At 35.2% G+C, this 17,444-nt stretch overlaps 1 protein-coding gene across 1 annotated transcript in view; it reads left to right on the forward strand.

Annotated features, from left to right (window-relative positions):
* The window catches only part of ZFPM2 (zinc finger protein, FOG family member 2), a 360,422-nt gene that overhangs the window by 11,953 nt on the left and 331,025 nt on the right, over positions 1–17,444 (forward strand). The window contains exon 3 of the mRNA NM_001128186.1: positions 10,971–11,072. Within this exon, the coding sequence (NP_001121658.1) occupies positions 10,971–11,072 (102 nt within the window). The remainder of the gene's footprint in view (positions 1–10,970; positions 11,073–17,444) is intronic.

The following is a 17,444-nucleotide window of genomic DNA, read 5'->3' on the forward strand; positions in this document are numbered from 1 at the left end:
AGAGAGGGAAAAAATTCTCCCACGTTTCTAAAAATCTGGATGATGCTGTGGATACTATCTATGTTTTTCCTGCGTTATCACCAACAGCCAAGGACCTCTTGCTGGCCCTGAGGGAGGAGGTGGTGTGGGAAGACCTTGTGGTAAAAAGAGTCTAAATGGCTCTTGTGATAACATACTTGGGACTCCGACTTCTGGTAGAAGCTAGATATGGATCTGAGTTGGGATGAGGCTAATGTGACCTAGAATGCTTTTTTTCCTTTTTTGCTCAGATATGCAAACCTCATCAGTATTAGATTCAGTTGTAGGAATAGGTTTTGGAAGCTCCCACAAAACTCTCCCACTTATATCCCATTGTCCAGAACTAAATCTGATGAGTGGTCCATCTCATTAACAGGGAGGCTGGCAAATGTGGTCTTTATGACCAGGCAGCCACGTGCCCAACTCTAAGTTCTGTTACTGTGAAGGGTTTTCAGCTTATGCAAAGGGCATAGATTTTGTCTTTACTTCAGGATTCATAGCATTATGCAGTCAGTCCACTCAGAATGCATGTTTTATCCAGTTTGATAAATATGTATTGAACATGTACTATATCAGACATTGTGGGGCATGCTGTGGATACCATGTCAGTAAACACAGGGAAGCCCCTGGCTATTCTGGAGTTTACATGATAGTTGGGACGCAGACAATAAAATAATCACACAGGTGGCACAGGGTGGTTTGATGTAGTGAGGAAGGTCAGAGAAAGTGTCCTTAAGAATGCAATACTTGAGTTGGCAGCTAATGCCTAATAGGCATTAATTGGGTGAAAAGAAGTAATAGTGTTTCAGGTAGATCGACACAGTGTTTCAGGTAGTTTAGGAAAGGAGTAATAGTGTTTAAAACACACATTTTAGAAGCATCTTTTAAAATAGGATGCTTTTTATCCTCCCACACTTGCTTATATCTTGGCTCTTCCAAGTGCCCATTGAGAGAAATAATGAGAATCAAAAATTCTTGAATGATCTGCTGAGAATTTGCCTTATTTTATCTTATGTGGAAATTTCAAGCTCCAGATCTTTAGTGAACTCAAATATTAAGAAAAGCTCTTTTCACATGGAGGACAATATTCACATCTGGGTTAAGTGTTTAGGATTAGGACTATAGAAATAATTTATAAATCACTGTCCTTTCTTCCTAAGGTATTAATACTTTATTTGTGACTTTTATAGAAGTACCCTAAACATCAGCATGTTCAATACTTTCCTCTTACTAGCTGTAATAGAATACCACAAATTACAGTAGTTACCCATTAAGTGTAGAGATTGAGTTTCTTCTCAAAATAGCAGACTTAAGTCTGGACCACTGGCATCAACTGTTCCAGAATGGTTTCTTCATCAGGGTTTGAAAATTTATAGTCCAATAAATGTGGATTGTATTCTTTTGATCTGTTTAATTGCTCATATTCTGGAATATGAAAAAATATTATTGCCAAAACAATGACATATTACACAGGTTAAGAAAATCACATGCATTTAAAAAAATTTTTTTAATTTATTTATGATAGAGAGAGAGAGAGAGAGGCAGAGACATAGGCAGAGGGAGAAGCAGGCTCCATGCACCGGGAGCCCGATGTGGGATTCAATCCCGGGTCTCCAGGATCGCGCCCTGGGCCAAAGGCAGGCGCCAAACCGCTGCGCCACCCAGGGATCCCTCGCATGCATTTTTTTTTAATAATTGTCCACTGAATATAACTGTCTAGAATATGGCAAAACCCCCTAGTTTCTTATACACCTGTAGCAAGTCCAAGGGAGACTTGTGTCAGACAAGTTATAGTGATCCACAACATAATGGACCTTTTATTTCCAAGTGATTGAAATGTTTAGATTCAGGTGTTAGCAAAAAGGGGTAACATTTGAATATTTCTATTTTTGTATCTGGTGATATAACCATATGTACGGTTTGACCACCCAGAGTTAATTTAACACGACACTTTTGTTGGGTTAATCTATTAACAAACTGTTGTTTTCAGCCCAACAATATCGTGAGGCTCTTAAGCAAAGCAAACAAAAACTGAATCTTAAACTTAAATGTCCTCGCCCTTCAATACGATGCTGTAGTGTTCTGTTTTTGACTGTTACAGTCCTTTAACCAAAGCTATCTTGTCTGATGATAAAACCATAAGTGTATGAAGCTCACACATTTTTCATCTCTTTTATGACCTTATCTTTCATGAGCGGCTTCTGTGAAGGTATCCTAACTATAGGAAGCACCTGGAAAACATATGTGATATCTATTCTCTGATAAGCAGTGTGAACAAGAAAGTAGATCTGTCACTTCTGAACTGTTCATTGTTAAAAAATACTTTGATGATTTAGCTGATTGCAAAATACATTATAGGGATGACTAACAGCTCCAGTAACACTCCTAGTCAAGAAAGTTCAATAGTTATATTGTACATGAATTTCTGTAAGAGGTTAATATTGATAGGAACTACATGGATTAAAGGAGCAAGGTTGAGAAGGGTGTTTTCTTGTATGACTGCTGGCAAACACTGCTGCTTTTGTGCTGAAAAAGTGGCTTTCTTAGAATGTGGCAGATCTTTAATTTATACAGTAATGTCTAACTTTGAGTGAAAAGATGTTTGTGTTTTTGAAATTATTTTTTGCCCAGTAAGGAGAGCCACCTCTTTTACACCTTGCCAACAATACCTAATATGGAATTTAAAGATTCTGTTTCAGGTGTTCGAAAGACTATATTCTAGTGCATTTCCCCGAGTCATTTGTGCTGTGTATTATATTGCTCAATAACACCTTCAATTTCCTCCTATAGGGCTCTCATTGATTCTGAAAACTAGACTAAGGAAAATGGAAGGGCCCACAAAATATGTATGATATCTTTTAAAAGAGCAACAAAAGAGTTTAATCTTGCAATGGAAAACCATTAACTCCATAGCCATAATTTTAGAAATATTATAGATTTTGTTACCGCTTGACATTTATTCTGTTTCATCTTTTTATGAATTGGTCTCTGGATATATATAGTGGTTATCCCATTAAATGTGTTTGTGCTTTGCTAAAAATACACTGAAATTTCTATTTAAAAGTATGTGAATAAAGAATTTAGCAAGTAAATGAATGGATGTCAAATGCATTCCTAGTTCTTTCTTTAATTCTTTCCCTAGCATCCTTTTCTCTCCTTTTCCTCTTCCTACCAACAAAGCTTTTGAAGCAATATCTTAACAAACTTGTCATTATTATCATGGCTATTAATTATTCATGCCATTTTTTCATAAACTACTTAGAGCTTAGAGTACTGATATCAAACATATAAGAATCAAAAAATGGAAAGGGGGGAAAAACAACGGTCAATAGAGTCATTTCCATTCAAATCAAGGAGAAGCTGAAGCTGGATTAGTATCGAAATAAAGTTCTATTAATAAAATTTCTGTAAGAATAAATATACTGAAAGGAAAGAAGCAAGTCCCTATTATGAGGGGAAAAATAGTGTTTCTTAAAAGTAATTCAGAGATTTCACATTCGATTAAATTATTTTTAATCATTTCATTTATCATTAGTAAAAAGATTAAAAATGAATTAGGTAAAAACATTATCATAAAAATGAGAGTTCGTTTCCTGAGATAAACTTAGAAAATGAAGGGTCTGAAAGTTGACAAATGTGACATATTTTAGTTACTAAATAGAAAAAATGTGTGAAGGCAATTAATTAGCAACTGTAATGATACTGCAATGGGTTATGGTAAAAAGAATAAATCCAAGTTCTAATTTTATCACTCGTCACTGAGCAATGGTAATTGATTAAGCGTCTATGTGTAGTTGATTTTACTGAGTTCCAAGTCAAATAGTACACCTTAGAAAAAATCATGCTTATAAATATTGTAAATATCAAGTAAATATATCGTTAAACATTTCATTTCATTTCCAGCATAATGAAGAAACAGGGTTTATAATGTGGAGAAGAGGAGCAGCTATCAGATCACATCCAGCTCTCTTTGTTGCTTGATAATCAGTAGAGTTTTACTGTAATATCCTAATAGGTTTGGAGTATGGTCACTGGAATCAGACTGAGTTGGGGTCAGTTCTTGAATCTGCCACTTGCTAGCAATGTGCCCGGGCATCTTCTCACATATCTGCCTCTTGGCTTACTCTTCTGAAATACAGGGATGCCACACTACATGCAGAATTGATGTGATGTTCATAAAGCATTTAGCTAGTGCTGAGTGGTACTCCAGAAATGGTAGCCATGTTTAGGTTTAATAAAGAATCCAAGCTGAGGACAGGTTCTCTGCCTTATTCATCTTTATGATTTTAGTATGTGGCACATAGTTGCTATTGAGATGAATATAAATTTAATTGCAACCCATTTAGTTTTCTGCACCTAAGTGTATCACTTCATATGATAGTCTTACGTTTTTAATCTTTTCCTTTTTTGCATTTTTTTCTTTAAGAAAACACAATTAAATAATCAATCCAGTGCTTAAAACTATTCTTCTGCCTTAGATTTATTTTTATTAATGTGATATATGCTGCACATTTACCCAGTTTTACAATAGCTTAAAACAGTTGCAAAATGTAATTTCTTTTGAGCTGTTAATTGTATACAATCAACCATCTTTACAGTGTTTCTTTAACTAAATACTCTGCAATATTTATTTTCTGTAGTTCTAATTATATGTGCTGCATAATGAAACAAATTAGAGCAAATTGTTCCATGAATCAGGATTATCAATACTGAGTATTGCTCCAGATGTTGGTGCAAGTTGAAATCTGAGCTCTATAGTTCCATTTTGGCAGTTAAGTGACATTTAATGAAAGTATTTTATTATATGAAATTACTAGTTCAATCAAGCCCCTAATAGGCTGAGTTATAATATTTTCATTTTGAGCGATTTACCAAATTTCTGTGTGCATCAAGGGTCTGCTGAGATTTGTAGTCATCCTGCTATTTTCTTTTCCTAGTAGATACTAGATGAGATTGATCCGGGGTAAATGTAGCCTTGACTGAATAAAAGAACTTGATTCATTTAACTATCATATAGCAGTAGCATTTCTCAAACTATTTCTGCTAGCATCTTAAAACTTTATATGGATTCTACTCTTGCATCATTGAAATGTCTTTAGTTTCAGCACCACTTTTCCTGTGCAGAACTTAATCACTGTCATGTTTTTTTATACAGAATTTTTTTGGGAAATGGCTTTCATTTTTAATCTGAGAAATGTTTTTCAATCGTGGAACCACAGGGCATTAAACCTACAGAATTCAGTTTTATCTAAGATCATGCCTCCAAAACTTCAGAAATTTTATTGGTTCTTTCCTCCAGGAAACTTCTACTGCACCAAGTCTGGGTTAGGTGTCATGCCTGTGGTCTCCTGTCACATGCCGGACTACACCCATCAAAGCATTGGCCACATGAGATCGCAATCTATTAATTTGTCTCTGTTCTAGTCTATAAGTTATATGAGAAGAGGAATCATCTTTGTTTTGTGTTCTTAATGCTCAGCACAGTGCCTGGAATTCAATATTATTTGAATGTATTAATAAAGAATGGTTTATATCATCTCTGTTCAATAAAGATGAACATTTATAGATTCAACTGAATTCTTTCAACATCCAATTTTTGTGATTATTGTGATTACTCTGTATTATAGTCTTCCAAACATACCTGTTTCCCAGTATATTCCTCCTTACTGTTTCCTCCAAATATGTAATCTGCCTAATAAAATGTTTCAAAGTAGGCTTAACTATAGTCTCGCAAAAATTTTGGGCAAGAATATCTGAGACATGAGTCAGTGTTGTTATGGAATGAGTAAGGGAGAACGCAAAAGACCAGATGTGTCACAAAATGTGTTCGTAGAAATTCAATAAATATATGTTGGTTACTGTATTTGTGTTGTATGATCATATCAGCCTCCTACTGAAATACCCCTAATGCTTTTCACAGCCTTCAATATGAAGAACCCTGGAATTAATTATACCAAGTTCTCCATGGTCCATGTCTTATCTTATGTGTTTTCATTTGGAATTATTCATGGACTACATTGATTGTGGGTTTTTATCAGTGGTCACTTCTCTAATACATATTACCTAGCTCCTTTACTAGATCATGTGGTCCTAAAGAGAACCATATATCTTATTGTATCTTCAAAAATATGGATTATAAATGTTAGTGATTGATTAAATTTTGCATGGCACCACATGTTTCTAACAATTTAAATGTAATAAAGTTCAGAAAGATTTACTCCTTTGTGTGGCCATCACAGGTGGTATAGTTGGTATCTGAATATAAAACTTCTCCAAATGGTCTATCCAGAATTTTACTATGTGAACCCTTGAGTATATGATTTTTAATAGCATGTCTCATGTTTGCTCCATTATGTGTTGCTCTGGCATTATTCAGCTATTTCAGGTGTGCCTGGTTCTATACTGAGCTGGTAGGGGTGGGGTGTGTCAGAGGCAAGAGAAGGTGTTCTGGAAAGAATGCTAGACTGGCAATTAGGAGACTCCAATTTCATTCCTTATTTTGGGATGGCCTTAAATTTAAATGGCTGTTTTTGGTGACTTCATGCCCCTTCATGCCTCCTGTAATCCTACTTCCTGCTTATTGAGGAAAGGACATCTACCAAAAGCTGCTTCAGTCACCCCTGCAATGACAGGGAAGCACTTATTGCTCAGGCATGAGAAGGTTCGGGGGAGGTGGCTTATGCAGAAACAAATATGGCAGCTATAATATCATGCATAAGTTACTGATCCTGTCTGTGCATCGATTTTGTAATCAGTAAATTTCTCTAATCTGGGTCTAATCATCTCCAGAGTCCCCACCTCCCAACTCCGTTGCTCAAATTTCCTTGTTTCAAAATTCAGAAGACATGAGAAAAGCACTTAGAAATAGATGCTGTTGAAATTATAGTTTGCATTCTCTACTCTTCACTGTTGGGGAAGAACATTTTACTTTGCCAGCTCCTGCATTACTGTCCTGAGTTAAACCTCCACTCAGAAGTGGAAACGCAATCAAGAGCTCACTCGAGTAGGTGGCAGAGTCCAGTGTGGGTTCCAGTGTCCATGAAACATGAAGTGTTGTAAAGGTTGTATTTCCCCGAATTGGGTTAGGTATCCTGGAGGTACTCAAGAAGATTAAAGTGCTATACTGATTATTGCATTAAGTAGCCCTGAATCGGTTGGTGAGAAAAATTTTCAAGTTTCTTATATTCGTTGTGTATCAATGAGAATGTTTCATTTTTATATTACTATGGAGTATTGAACTAAATGCTTGAAGTAAGTATTTAGTTCAATACTTGCATTAAATACAAGTATTGTATTTAAATAGCTTAACTTGTTACTTTTCCTTTCTATTACAGGGAAATGAGACCAGAGACTCAGACTCTAAGTAGACACATTATCGAGAAGTTAATCATGTTACCTTTATTTTTATTGTATTTATTTTTATTATTACCTTATATTAGGGGAATCTAATACTGATTTTTCTTTTCCAGTAGTGATAAGAAGTTTTTTGTTTTGAAAAATATGTCTATATGTTATAAAACCTGAGTCCATTTAAAGAAAGTTTACTACGAATTATTGTATAAGCCATGACTGGACAAAAACCATGAACACAATATAAGGAGCTTGGGAAGAAAGCCTCCAAATGGAGGCTTTAGTAAGAGTCCCAGAAGAAAACTGATAACTTGGTCACTGGATTTCACTAAAGAGAATTTGGTGAAGGGATAGTGTACAAGCTGTAGATAGGGTTAAGGGAACCAAACCTGCAAGGGATGTGAAGCACCCAGGGCCTGGAAACTGGGAAGCTGTTAGTCTTCCCAATCTAAAGAGTCATCGGAAGTGATAGTGATGTGGGAGTGTGGTAGAAACAGACGGGCCACTTCCTGGGAGTGCTAACTGTACAGTAGAGCCATTGCTCACAACTGGAGACTCTCAAAGAGGATGGAATTGAGAGATATGTACCTGTCTTTTCTCTTCCTGCCCTCTGATACTCTGATCTTGTCAGTGCCTCCCATTGATTGAACCCAACTAGAAGTCAGAGAACAAGATAGCCCCAGTGATGGGGTCCACGGAATTCCACCTCCACGGAACACAAAGCGGAACATAAAGGAGAGTCACTGGAGGCCAGCAGGAAGGGGCAAGCAGAGAATAACCAGCTTATAGAAAGTATCAGAGTTCTCTGCCAGAGCTAATACTTTACGATTCTGGTTATGCCAGTCTGCTAGCGGCATGGCCTTAGTTCAATACTTACATATATGCAAGGATGCTTTTTAATGTATTTTACAAATGGTACATGGGGATCCCTGGGTGGCTCAGCAGTTTGGTGCCTGCCTTTGGCCTGGGGCATGATCCTGGGGTCCCGGGATCAAGTCCCACATCAGGCTCCCTGCATGGAGCCTGCTTCTCCCTCTGCCTGTGTCTCTGCCTCTCTCTCTCTCTCTCTCTCTGTCTCTCATGAGTAAATAAATAAAATCTTTAAAAACAAACAAACAAACAAACAAAAAACAAGAAAAACACAACTGGTACAACCTGGGCTCTGACCAGCCAGAGCAGTTGCCATAGACTTCTTGGTGAATAGGCTTTAAACTCTTAGTCTTTGAGTTGGAGAGGTAGGAGGGGGCTCACCAGAGAAGGGCCAGGGCAGGCAGGGTTGGGCTGAGCCCCACTTAGTTCAGGGTTCACAGTATTTGAAAATATTAAAAGGCAGTGGAGCCTACTTGTCTGTGAATGCTGAGAACCATCCCTCTTTGTGTTTGAGAAGTGAGAACAGAACTCTTCCACTGATCTTCTAAGATAAGTGGTTGATGTGTCTATGTTGCTCTCTGTGACCTACAAAAAGGAACACAGATTAAAATTCTTACCTTACTACTGAGCCTTTTATACTCTTGTTATGGGACTTGTACCTTGTCTTGCACTCTCATTATTTGTGAACTTACTCTCTTAAGTGGATTTTGTACTACTGCCAAAAAGATATTATATTTTTCCATATGTATCCTACTATACCTATTACAGTTCCTTAAACATGGTTGATTTTCATTATCTATTATTTTACGGAAATAACTTCATTGCTATTCATTGTGGTCATCCTGAAACGAAGAGAGAATTTAACTTTCAAAGATCCTTCAATTCCAGATATGGGGTTTGGTGGTAGGGGGTTATGTTTTATTCTTTGTTACCCAGCAGAGCCAATGATCCTGTTATGGAAGTTATGATAACAGAGTGGTCCCTGGGTTTCTGCATTCTCTCTAACTTTATCTTACTTTTTACAATGATTCATTTTGTGAAGCTATATATAGAAATGAATATAAAATTTATAGAGTTTAAAATTCAAAATTCAGGATGCCTAACTGGTGCAGTTGGTTAAGCATTTGCCTTTACCTTAGGTCATGATCTCAAGGTCTTGGGACTCAGCAGGGAATCTGCTTCTCCTGCTGCTGCTGCCTTCCTGCTTGTGTGTGCGTGTGCTCTCTCTCTCTCTCTCTCTGTTAATAAAAAATAAATAAATAAATAAATAAATAAATAAATAAATAATAATTTTTTTGATGTTCAAAATTCATCAACATCTCATTAATGTCAATTGTAATAATAATAGTTTCCTGAAAATTTTGTAATTTCTAGGTTACTTGTGAAGATTCTAAGAATTCATTTATTTCTTTGTATAATCATATAAAGATTTAAGTACTTGTATAGATTTGAGCAACTATGTGGAAAATAGTTATTGAATACTTCAGAGAAAGACAAGATGAGCAAGCAATTTTATTTAAAAATTTTGGCATTATTAGATTCAAAGTTTAGTTGTCATATTCTTTTGATTTCTCACATCACATTTTCTTGTACTGTTTCCTGATCTCTATTATCATTTATAGTAGGTATATCATGTAATATATTTATGTGTACCATGTCACCATGAATTACTTTCCTATAAAGCAGTTATATCACTTTAAGTTTTATCACTTAAAGTGAAGGTATTTATAAATTAGACTTTTAATGTTTGAAATGCAATTGCATTGTTAATATGCCTTCCTTTGCCATGACTATACTTTTGTTCAAAATATATTACATTTTTTTTCTTATGTGGAAATGAAGACATGAAACTGTATGAACTAGCTACACTTATCAAGAACAGTTATAGTATGTGTGCCTGGGTAGCTCAATGAGTTAAGCATCAAACTCTTGATTTCAGCTCAGGTCATGATCTCAGGGTCATGATCGCAGGGTCCTGAGATCTAGCCCTGCAATGAGCCTCCCTGCTGGGTGTGTAGCCTGCTTAAGATTCTCTCCCACCCTCTCTCCCTCTGCTCCCTGCCCCCTCATGCTCCACAAGCTCTCTCTCTTTCTCTCTCTCTCTCTCTGGGTCGGGGGGGAGGGGCATGGAGAACAATTATAGCTTTATAGATTCTTGCATTGTGAAGACTTGAGTCACTGGCTCATCTCCTATGCTGATTATTTAATGATGGCCTTTTTATACCCATTTAAAAAATACAACCAGGTTTTAATGAGTTTGAAGCTGGGGGGGAGGGAATCTCCAAAATAATCTAAATTCAGCTACAAACAAATGTGTCTTATTCTAAGCCTTTAACTGATTTTGTTTTACTGCATCTTACCTTTGTAAAAATCAGTATTTGGAAATATGAGAGTTAAGGTTTTTGTATTGAGAGTAGTATAGTAATTACATACTGCTTTAACATTTTCTTCCATATATAATATTAATAACTGAATATTATTTTTACAGAAATGTCTTTGCTTACAGCAGTTAACTTTATTCATTTATTTATGATTAATGCTGATTTTCTTTATTATAAAGCCACAGAAGATAGCAAAATAATAAACCATGGGCATTTTATCTGTATAATAACAACTCTGTGTAGCAAATGTATACTTAGACATATGCTAAGGACATCCCTCTACCAGGATCTAAATGTCAAATAGAGGGCTTTAATTATTTTCCTTTCTCTCTGTGTGTTGGTGTTTTCCAGGTGATGATGAAGGAGTGCAGGAGACAGCAGAATCAGATGGGGACACACAGTCAGAAAAGCCAGGCCAGCCTGGAGTTGAGACAGATGATTGGGATGGTCCAGGTAAGACAGAAAACTTAGTCAACCATCTGTTGCTACTGTCAGAAATTCACTTTTTTTTCCTTTAAATTTTAATTAGATTCTAAAACTCTTACAATCTCAGCTCCTCTGTGTGTGTGTGTGTGTGTGTGTGTGTGTGTGTGTGTCTGTGTGTAATACAGTTACGGTGGAAATTTAAGTAAACATCATTATTTAAAGAAGATTTTTTTTCTCCTTTTTTTTTTACTTCATAGTCATATAAAAATTAGTTCATTCTACTTGCCTTTTTCTTTAACAGAAATTTTTATGCTGTATCTCCATTCAAATTGGGAATAATTTAAAAACCTTTAAACAAGTAACAATACTATAAAGACTTTTAGTTTAGTCATGTTGCAAATCATAGATTATTCTCAATTTGTATTTAGAAGTTTAGACAATACCAATAGATACTCCCATCTGATTCAAGGTTTTAGCAACATTTTCATTTTTATGAATGAAAATTAAATTTGATTTTAATAATCCTGAGAGTGAATCATTTCAAGAAAAAGAAAAATTGATCAAAATACTCCAAAACATCAATATAATTTTATGTAAATATATACAGTTCATAAGAACTCAATAAAAAAAAAAAAAACCTTTACATTTGGTGCCAACTAATTTACAATTGATGGTATATTTATAAATGGAGACTATTATGTCATAGGGCTTAAAGATACGAGTTTTTGAAATAGTTTTAGCCATAATTTCTAAAGCAGTAACATTTTTCATTAAGAAAGATCCCTATATTTCAATCACATTTTCACCCTTGCATGACTTTGCAAATTGCTCTCTGCTGTGCGTGAAGAAGAGAGGAACTCCAGTGGTAATTTTCTGAAACCAGCAGCTGGAAAATATAATGCAAACAAAAATGAAGATGCAGTATAGCTGATTATTATGATGTCATTTTTAATGTTATTCATGATACACACAAATATTTGTATTTTGTATACTAAAGCATAATGGTTATACAAGATTTTGGATCAAAATGTGTTATATTTAAAATACCATCATACCACCTTTTGAGAGAAAGAAGATGCAGACATCTGACATTCTCACCTTATCGCGTAATGCTTCTGTCTTTTCAATGTAGGAAAGAACTCCTTTGATTTAAAAAAAAAAAAAAAAGTCTTTGGAAAACTTTATTTTTTTCCTGTAGATTACATTTAATTTAAAAAGGGTGGATGAACATACACTGTATAGTTCTTTATTCATGGAATTAAGTATGTATATGCTACTTAGAAGAGTTTTTACATTTAAAATTAGATTAGATGGCCTTTTGGATATGCCTACTTGCAAAGTGTGCATTCTTGCTGCTCTTTCAATAGAGCAAACTTGGCAGGGGCAGGTTTTCTTCTTTCCTCAGGGCTGGGACCCATGGTATTCCCTGTGACTTGGGAGTAAGTAAGCAAATTCAGGAGCTGGTAACTTATTAAACATGTAGCGCACAACCAATGCCCCCCCTTTGCAGGAAGATATTCCAGGAAGAAACATGCACTATTAAGTTACAGAAAGTGAGAGTGACAGAGAAAGGAGTAAGGTAAAGAATGATGGGTCATTCAGGATGAGATTTTTCACTGTTAAGTTAAATTTATTTTGTGTATCTGATTTAATGAAATTTTTATTTAGTTGTTTTCATGAAAATGTTTATGCTCTTTTCTGTGGAACATGGGAATATGTAAAAACTTTAAAGGAAGAGTGTATGTCTCTGAGCAGGTGTGCCTATAAGAAAGTTCTTTTTTTGTACATTGTAAAATAGATAACATGTTTTTCCCTACAGATATGTTACAATAAGAGGGGTTTTTATGATTTTGAACCCCCCCAAATTAATGGGGTTGATTCATAACAAAAGAATATCTGTTGGATATTTATTTTTTAAGGTAGAAATTTCATTACTTTCTTTCAGTTGGGACAAAATTTAGAGGGTATTTTTTTTTTATCTTTGCTATTGAATAAATAGCCATTATATAAATATTTTACCTCAATTTTTGTCATAATTCTTATAGCTTTGGAATGGTTAAGCCTCAAAACAGACCCGTTTAAAATGCTCAGTATTTTTTAAGCCCAGTAATATATCTGATACAACTTTTAAAATACTAAGCATCGAGTTTTGAATTTAACCACAAATGTTTGGTTAAGACATGAGGTTGTGAGCCAGGTGTGATTTTAAGGTTCTCATAATTTTAAAGTCCCTCCACCCAGTCCTGAGAGCCACCCTAAGATAGATAGCTTTCTCTAAATAAAATAGAACAGAATATAAAAACCCAATAAATTATCTAGAGAATTTGAGGCATAGAACTGGCATCATTTAAGATGGATCAGGATTTATCTTATTTTGAAAGAGTTTGATTGAAGATGACTCCACAACCATTCTTGATGGCTCAATTCAGTAATGAATCAACTCTTGTTTGAAGTGTTCTATTTTTATCAAATGTAAATCCCCCAGCGCCATTCCCCCCCCCCTTATTTGTTATCCAACTAAAAGGTACATTTAGCAATTGCTCACACTTTTGTTAACTCTTATGATTACACAGAACCTAAACAATCTTGAGAAAAATTATCTTACATTTGCAAACATTTCTATGGTGAAATTTTTAAATGTTTAAATATTTGTGACTTTTATTTAAATATTCTTCAACTTCTTAGGAATCTTTCACTGTTTGAAAGGAGAGCTAGACCCACACTATGCTAAGAGAGTGGAGGCCAATGTAAAAGTCATTATCTCATTAATTGGTATTTCACATCATTGTTTTCAAGTTTCGCTTTTCTTTCTCACTCTTAAAAAAATTACCCTGATATTACCTTGCTTGGAATCTAAGTGATATGCTGTTTGAAATCTACTCTCTCTTCCTCTGCATTTGCCTATAGTTCATTTCTGTCTCTGTTTAAAGTAAATGCCTCTTCTTTTCTTTTATCACCCTCATAAAGACTTCAGTTTGGGCAGCCCGGGTGGCTCAGTGGTTTAGCCTCCCTTCAGCCCAGGGTGTGATAGAGTCCCTAGGATCGAGTCCCTAGGATCGAGTCCCTAGGATCGAGTCCCACATCAGGCTCCCTGCATGGAGCCTGCTTCTCCCTCTGCCCGTGTCTCTGCCTCTCTCTCTGTGTGTCTTTCATGAATAAATAAAATCTTAAAAAAAAAAAAAAAGACTTCAGTTTACCAATAATCTTATACACTTAATTATTCAATAATTATTTATTGCACTAACACTTGTGAAAAGTATAGGCAAAAGCCCAAAGGTGTAGCATGATGCTATCCATTCTTTTTGGTGCCATTTCTCTTCTTTGATCTTTTAAATTATTCATGTATTGCCACCAATGCAATCAATAGTTAAGCATGAAAACCTGAAAGGAAAGAATGCTCTAACGTACAGAAGAAACAGAACAAATTTTAGAGTTAGATCTGTGTTTGAATTCACACACTGATACTTAATAGTCACAGTCTTGTGATCTCAAGGGTATTCAACAGCCAAGGCCTCAGTTTGCTTATCTTTAGAATGGGAAGAATAGTAACTACTTTGAAACTTTGTTGTGTGGATGAAATTTGAACAGTGTATAGAAAGTAGCAGACAGCTTGGGAGAGCTTTGGATTCCCCAGATGTTAACAGTGTCTGCTTGTCCTAGAACCTCTCATACCAGCCAACAGAATGCTGACCTCATTTTGAAAACAGTGTTTGCATCTCTGGCTCTCTTGCTTAAGAAATCCTTAGAACCACAATCCATGGCTAAAGCCCTGAGTACTGATTTATGTATTTGTATGTAAAAGGAGACTCAGGGGAGAGAATTCAGACAAATCACTATATCTACCTTTATGAAATGAGCACCTTAAAAGTCACATCTTACATCAACTCTAAGAGTACCAACTCTAGCTTCTGTTATTAAAAACATGGTTACTCCTTTGTGTACTTGGAAATAATAATAATAAATAATCTGATTTCTCTTGTTTAATATTGAACATACCTAAGTCTTACCATTAGGATTACAGCCACAATAATTGAAATTTCCAAGAGCTTTAGTAAATGAATATATCACATTATTCAAATTGTGCAAATGAGTACATATACCCTCAAGTAACATGTATTAATACAAATACGCACAGATAGAAAATTTTGAGCAAGTAGTTACTTAGATTCTTTCTCACGGACTTATCAAGATAAGCATGCACTTTTGTTTTCATATTTACATGTTAAGCACTTGTGGTTTCAATAATGAAAAGTAGAAAAGCACACCTTGTATTGATGACTTGATAAATTACTAGAATAAAATTTGGAATTACTTTTGTATTATACATTCCAGAACAGCATGACTCGTTTCTAGATTGTTAAATGGAAATCCAAGTTTCTGTCAGAGGTAAATTATTTTGGAGCAGTATAATGAGTTGCAAAGACCACAGATATTTTTTCCATTTGTATCTTGGCCCTGCCACTTATGAAGTGTGACTTTGAGTAAGTTAATAACTCTGAGGCCTCAGTTTCTTTGTTTATAAAATGGGGCTAATAATAATCACTACTTCATTAATGAGATTTTTCTGTGTAAAACATGGAGTTGGGAGCTTCATTGTTCTGCTCAATAAATAGCTTTTAATACTACTTTTAGAATCATGTCAGCAATTGTGCCCTACTAACCATGACAGTGCCTTACAGATGTTAAGCCCTCATTTAACATCTGTGTAGTGAATTAACTTTGCAAAATAATGTTGCTATGTAAAATCACCGTGTAACTACAATAACTGTATTCTATTCAACTGGACTTAAAACAGGGTTCAGTTAAAGAAATTGTAATGTAAATAGATTCTCAGTTAATGCTTCGCATATAAACAAATGTGTGTACTTGTTGCATCTGCACTAAAAATTGATCTCAAAATCTACAAATAAGTTGCCCATTCACTTGCTGTTCCACATTAAGGATACACACAGATGATGGGGTTGGCTCTGATTTGCGCCCCAAACTGAGAAGATGGGAGTATTTCGCATAAAGTAGAATGGTAGCTGGCAGACCACTAGGAGATAGAAGTGCACACTAATGATACAGGGTTTTTTTTTTCCCCCCTCTTTACTAGTCCAAAGAAGGGCTTGGAGATTACAGTTCTGATTTCGTTTCCTTTTTGATTGGGAAAATGTGGTAGATATAAGATCTGGGAAATGCCATTTGAAGTAAATTAACAGAAACCTATGAAACATAGTTAACCATAGATATAGTCTGACAGTAAGAAGAATATTGTGAGAAGCGGAGGAAATCGTAGAATGACTGTGTATTACTCTGACAGTGAATTGGTATTATCTCTGCTATCAGATAATGCAGTTATCATTAATTTTCACATTTGCATTTCAATCTTTGGAAGGAAATGACTCTTGCCGGATGAAGATAAGAGCTCTGTACCACTATAATGAACCATCATTTTATCCCAATGCTTTGTGTCCATATGAAAATGAGGCAGGGAGGGGTGTGTGTGTGTGTGTGTGTGTGTGCATGCATGTATGTATGGGGGTGTCAGAAAAACAGTATAGCAAAGTGTCAAAAATTGCTACAGACTTTTGAGCCCCTTATGAAACAAGAGGGGGTCAAAATAAATCTTCTGTAATGTAGTTAAGTGGATATCGGATTAAAAGATGAAAGCCTTACTCTTTGTAGAACAGAATGCCACATAAACTCAGTAAAAAAGTTCCTTTTATCTTATTTTTTTACTCCAGTTTTCACTCTCATGTAGAATTAGGGCACACATAAACCGAACCAAAAAAAAAAAAAAAAAAAAGTAGTTTGGAGGCAAAGTACTTACGATTATTGTTAGGAAAGATACATCTTTGAGTTATAAGTCCTGCATAAAATATATTCTTAGTCCAATCGCCTTCAATTCTGTGGTTTTACATTCTCACTCTGTGCTACTGAAACAAACTAGAAATTGTAGATGAAGCATTTGAGTGTTTTTGATATTAGTGGAACACCAGTCAGTGGAACCTACAGGAATAAAAGGTCTATATCACAAGTTTTATTATTAAACATGCTTTTGTATATTATAAGTTAAAACATAAATCTTGTATTGCTGTTTCACAGTTTGCCCACTTTGATTAGGTACTCACCCTCAGTTGTGTTAATAATGGGACTTATATTATGCTTTTTCCTGCTGAGCTAAAATTCAGCTTAGAATTCTCCTCCACAAAGCACTTCAGGAAGATACTACCTGTTGGTAAGAATTGACATATAAGATAAACCTTTGCTACCCCTTTTATAACCTCCTTCATTAAAATGCATGCACTAAATATTTATTTTGGCACAAGGATTTTTAGCATCAGTTGTTTTTCTTGACTCAGCATTTTGCCTTGAAAAAAATACCTAAAAATGTGATTGGCTCTCATATCTGGAAAG

Source organism: Canis lupus, chromosome 13, assembly GCF_011100685.1.
Source record: "Canis lupus familiaris isolate Mischka breed German Shepherd chromosome 13, alternate assembly UU_Cfam_GSD_1.0, whole genome shotgun sequence".
NCBI lineage: Eukaryota > Metazoa > Chordata > Mammalia > Carnivora > Canidae > Canis > Canis lupus.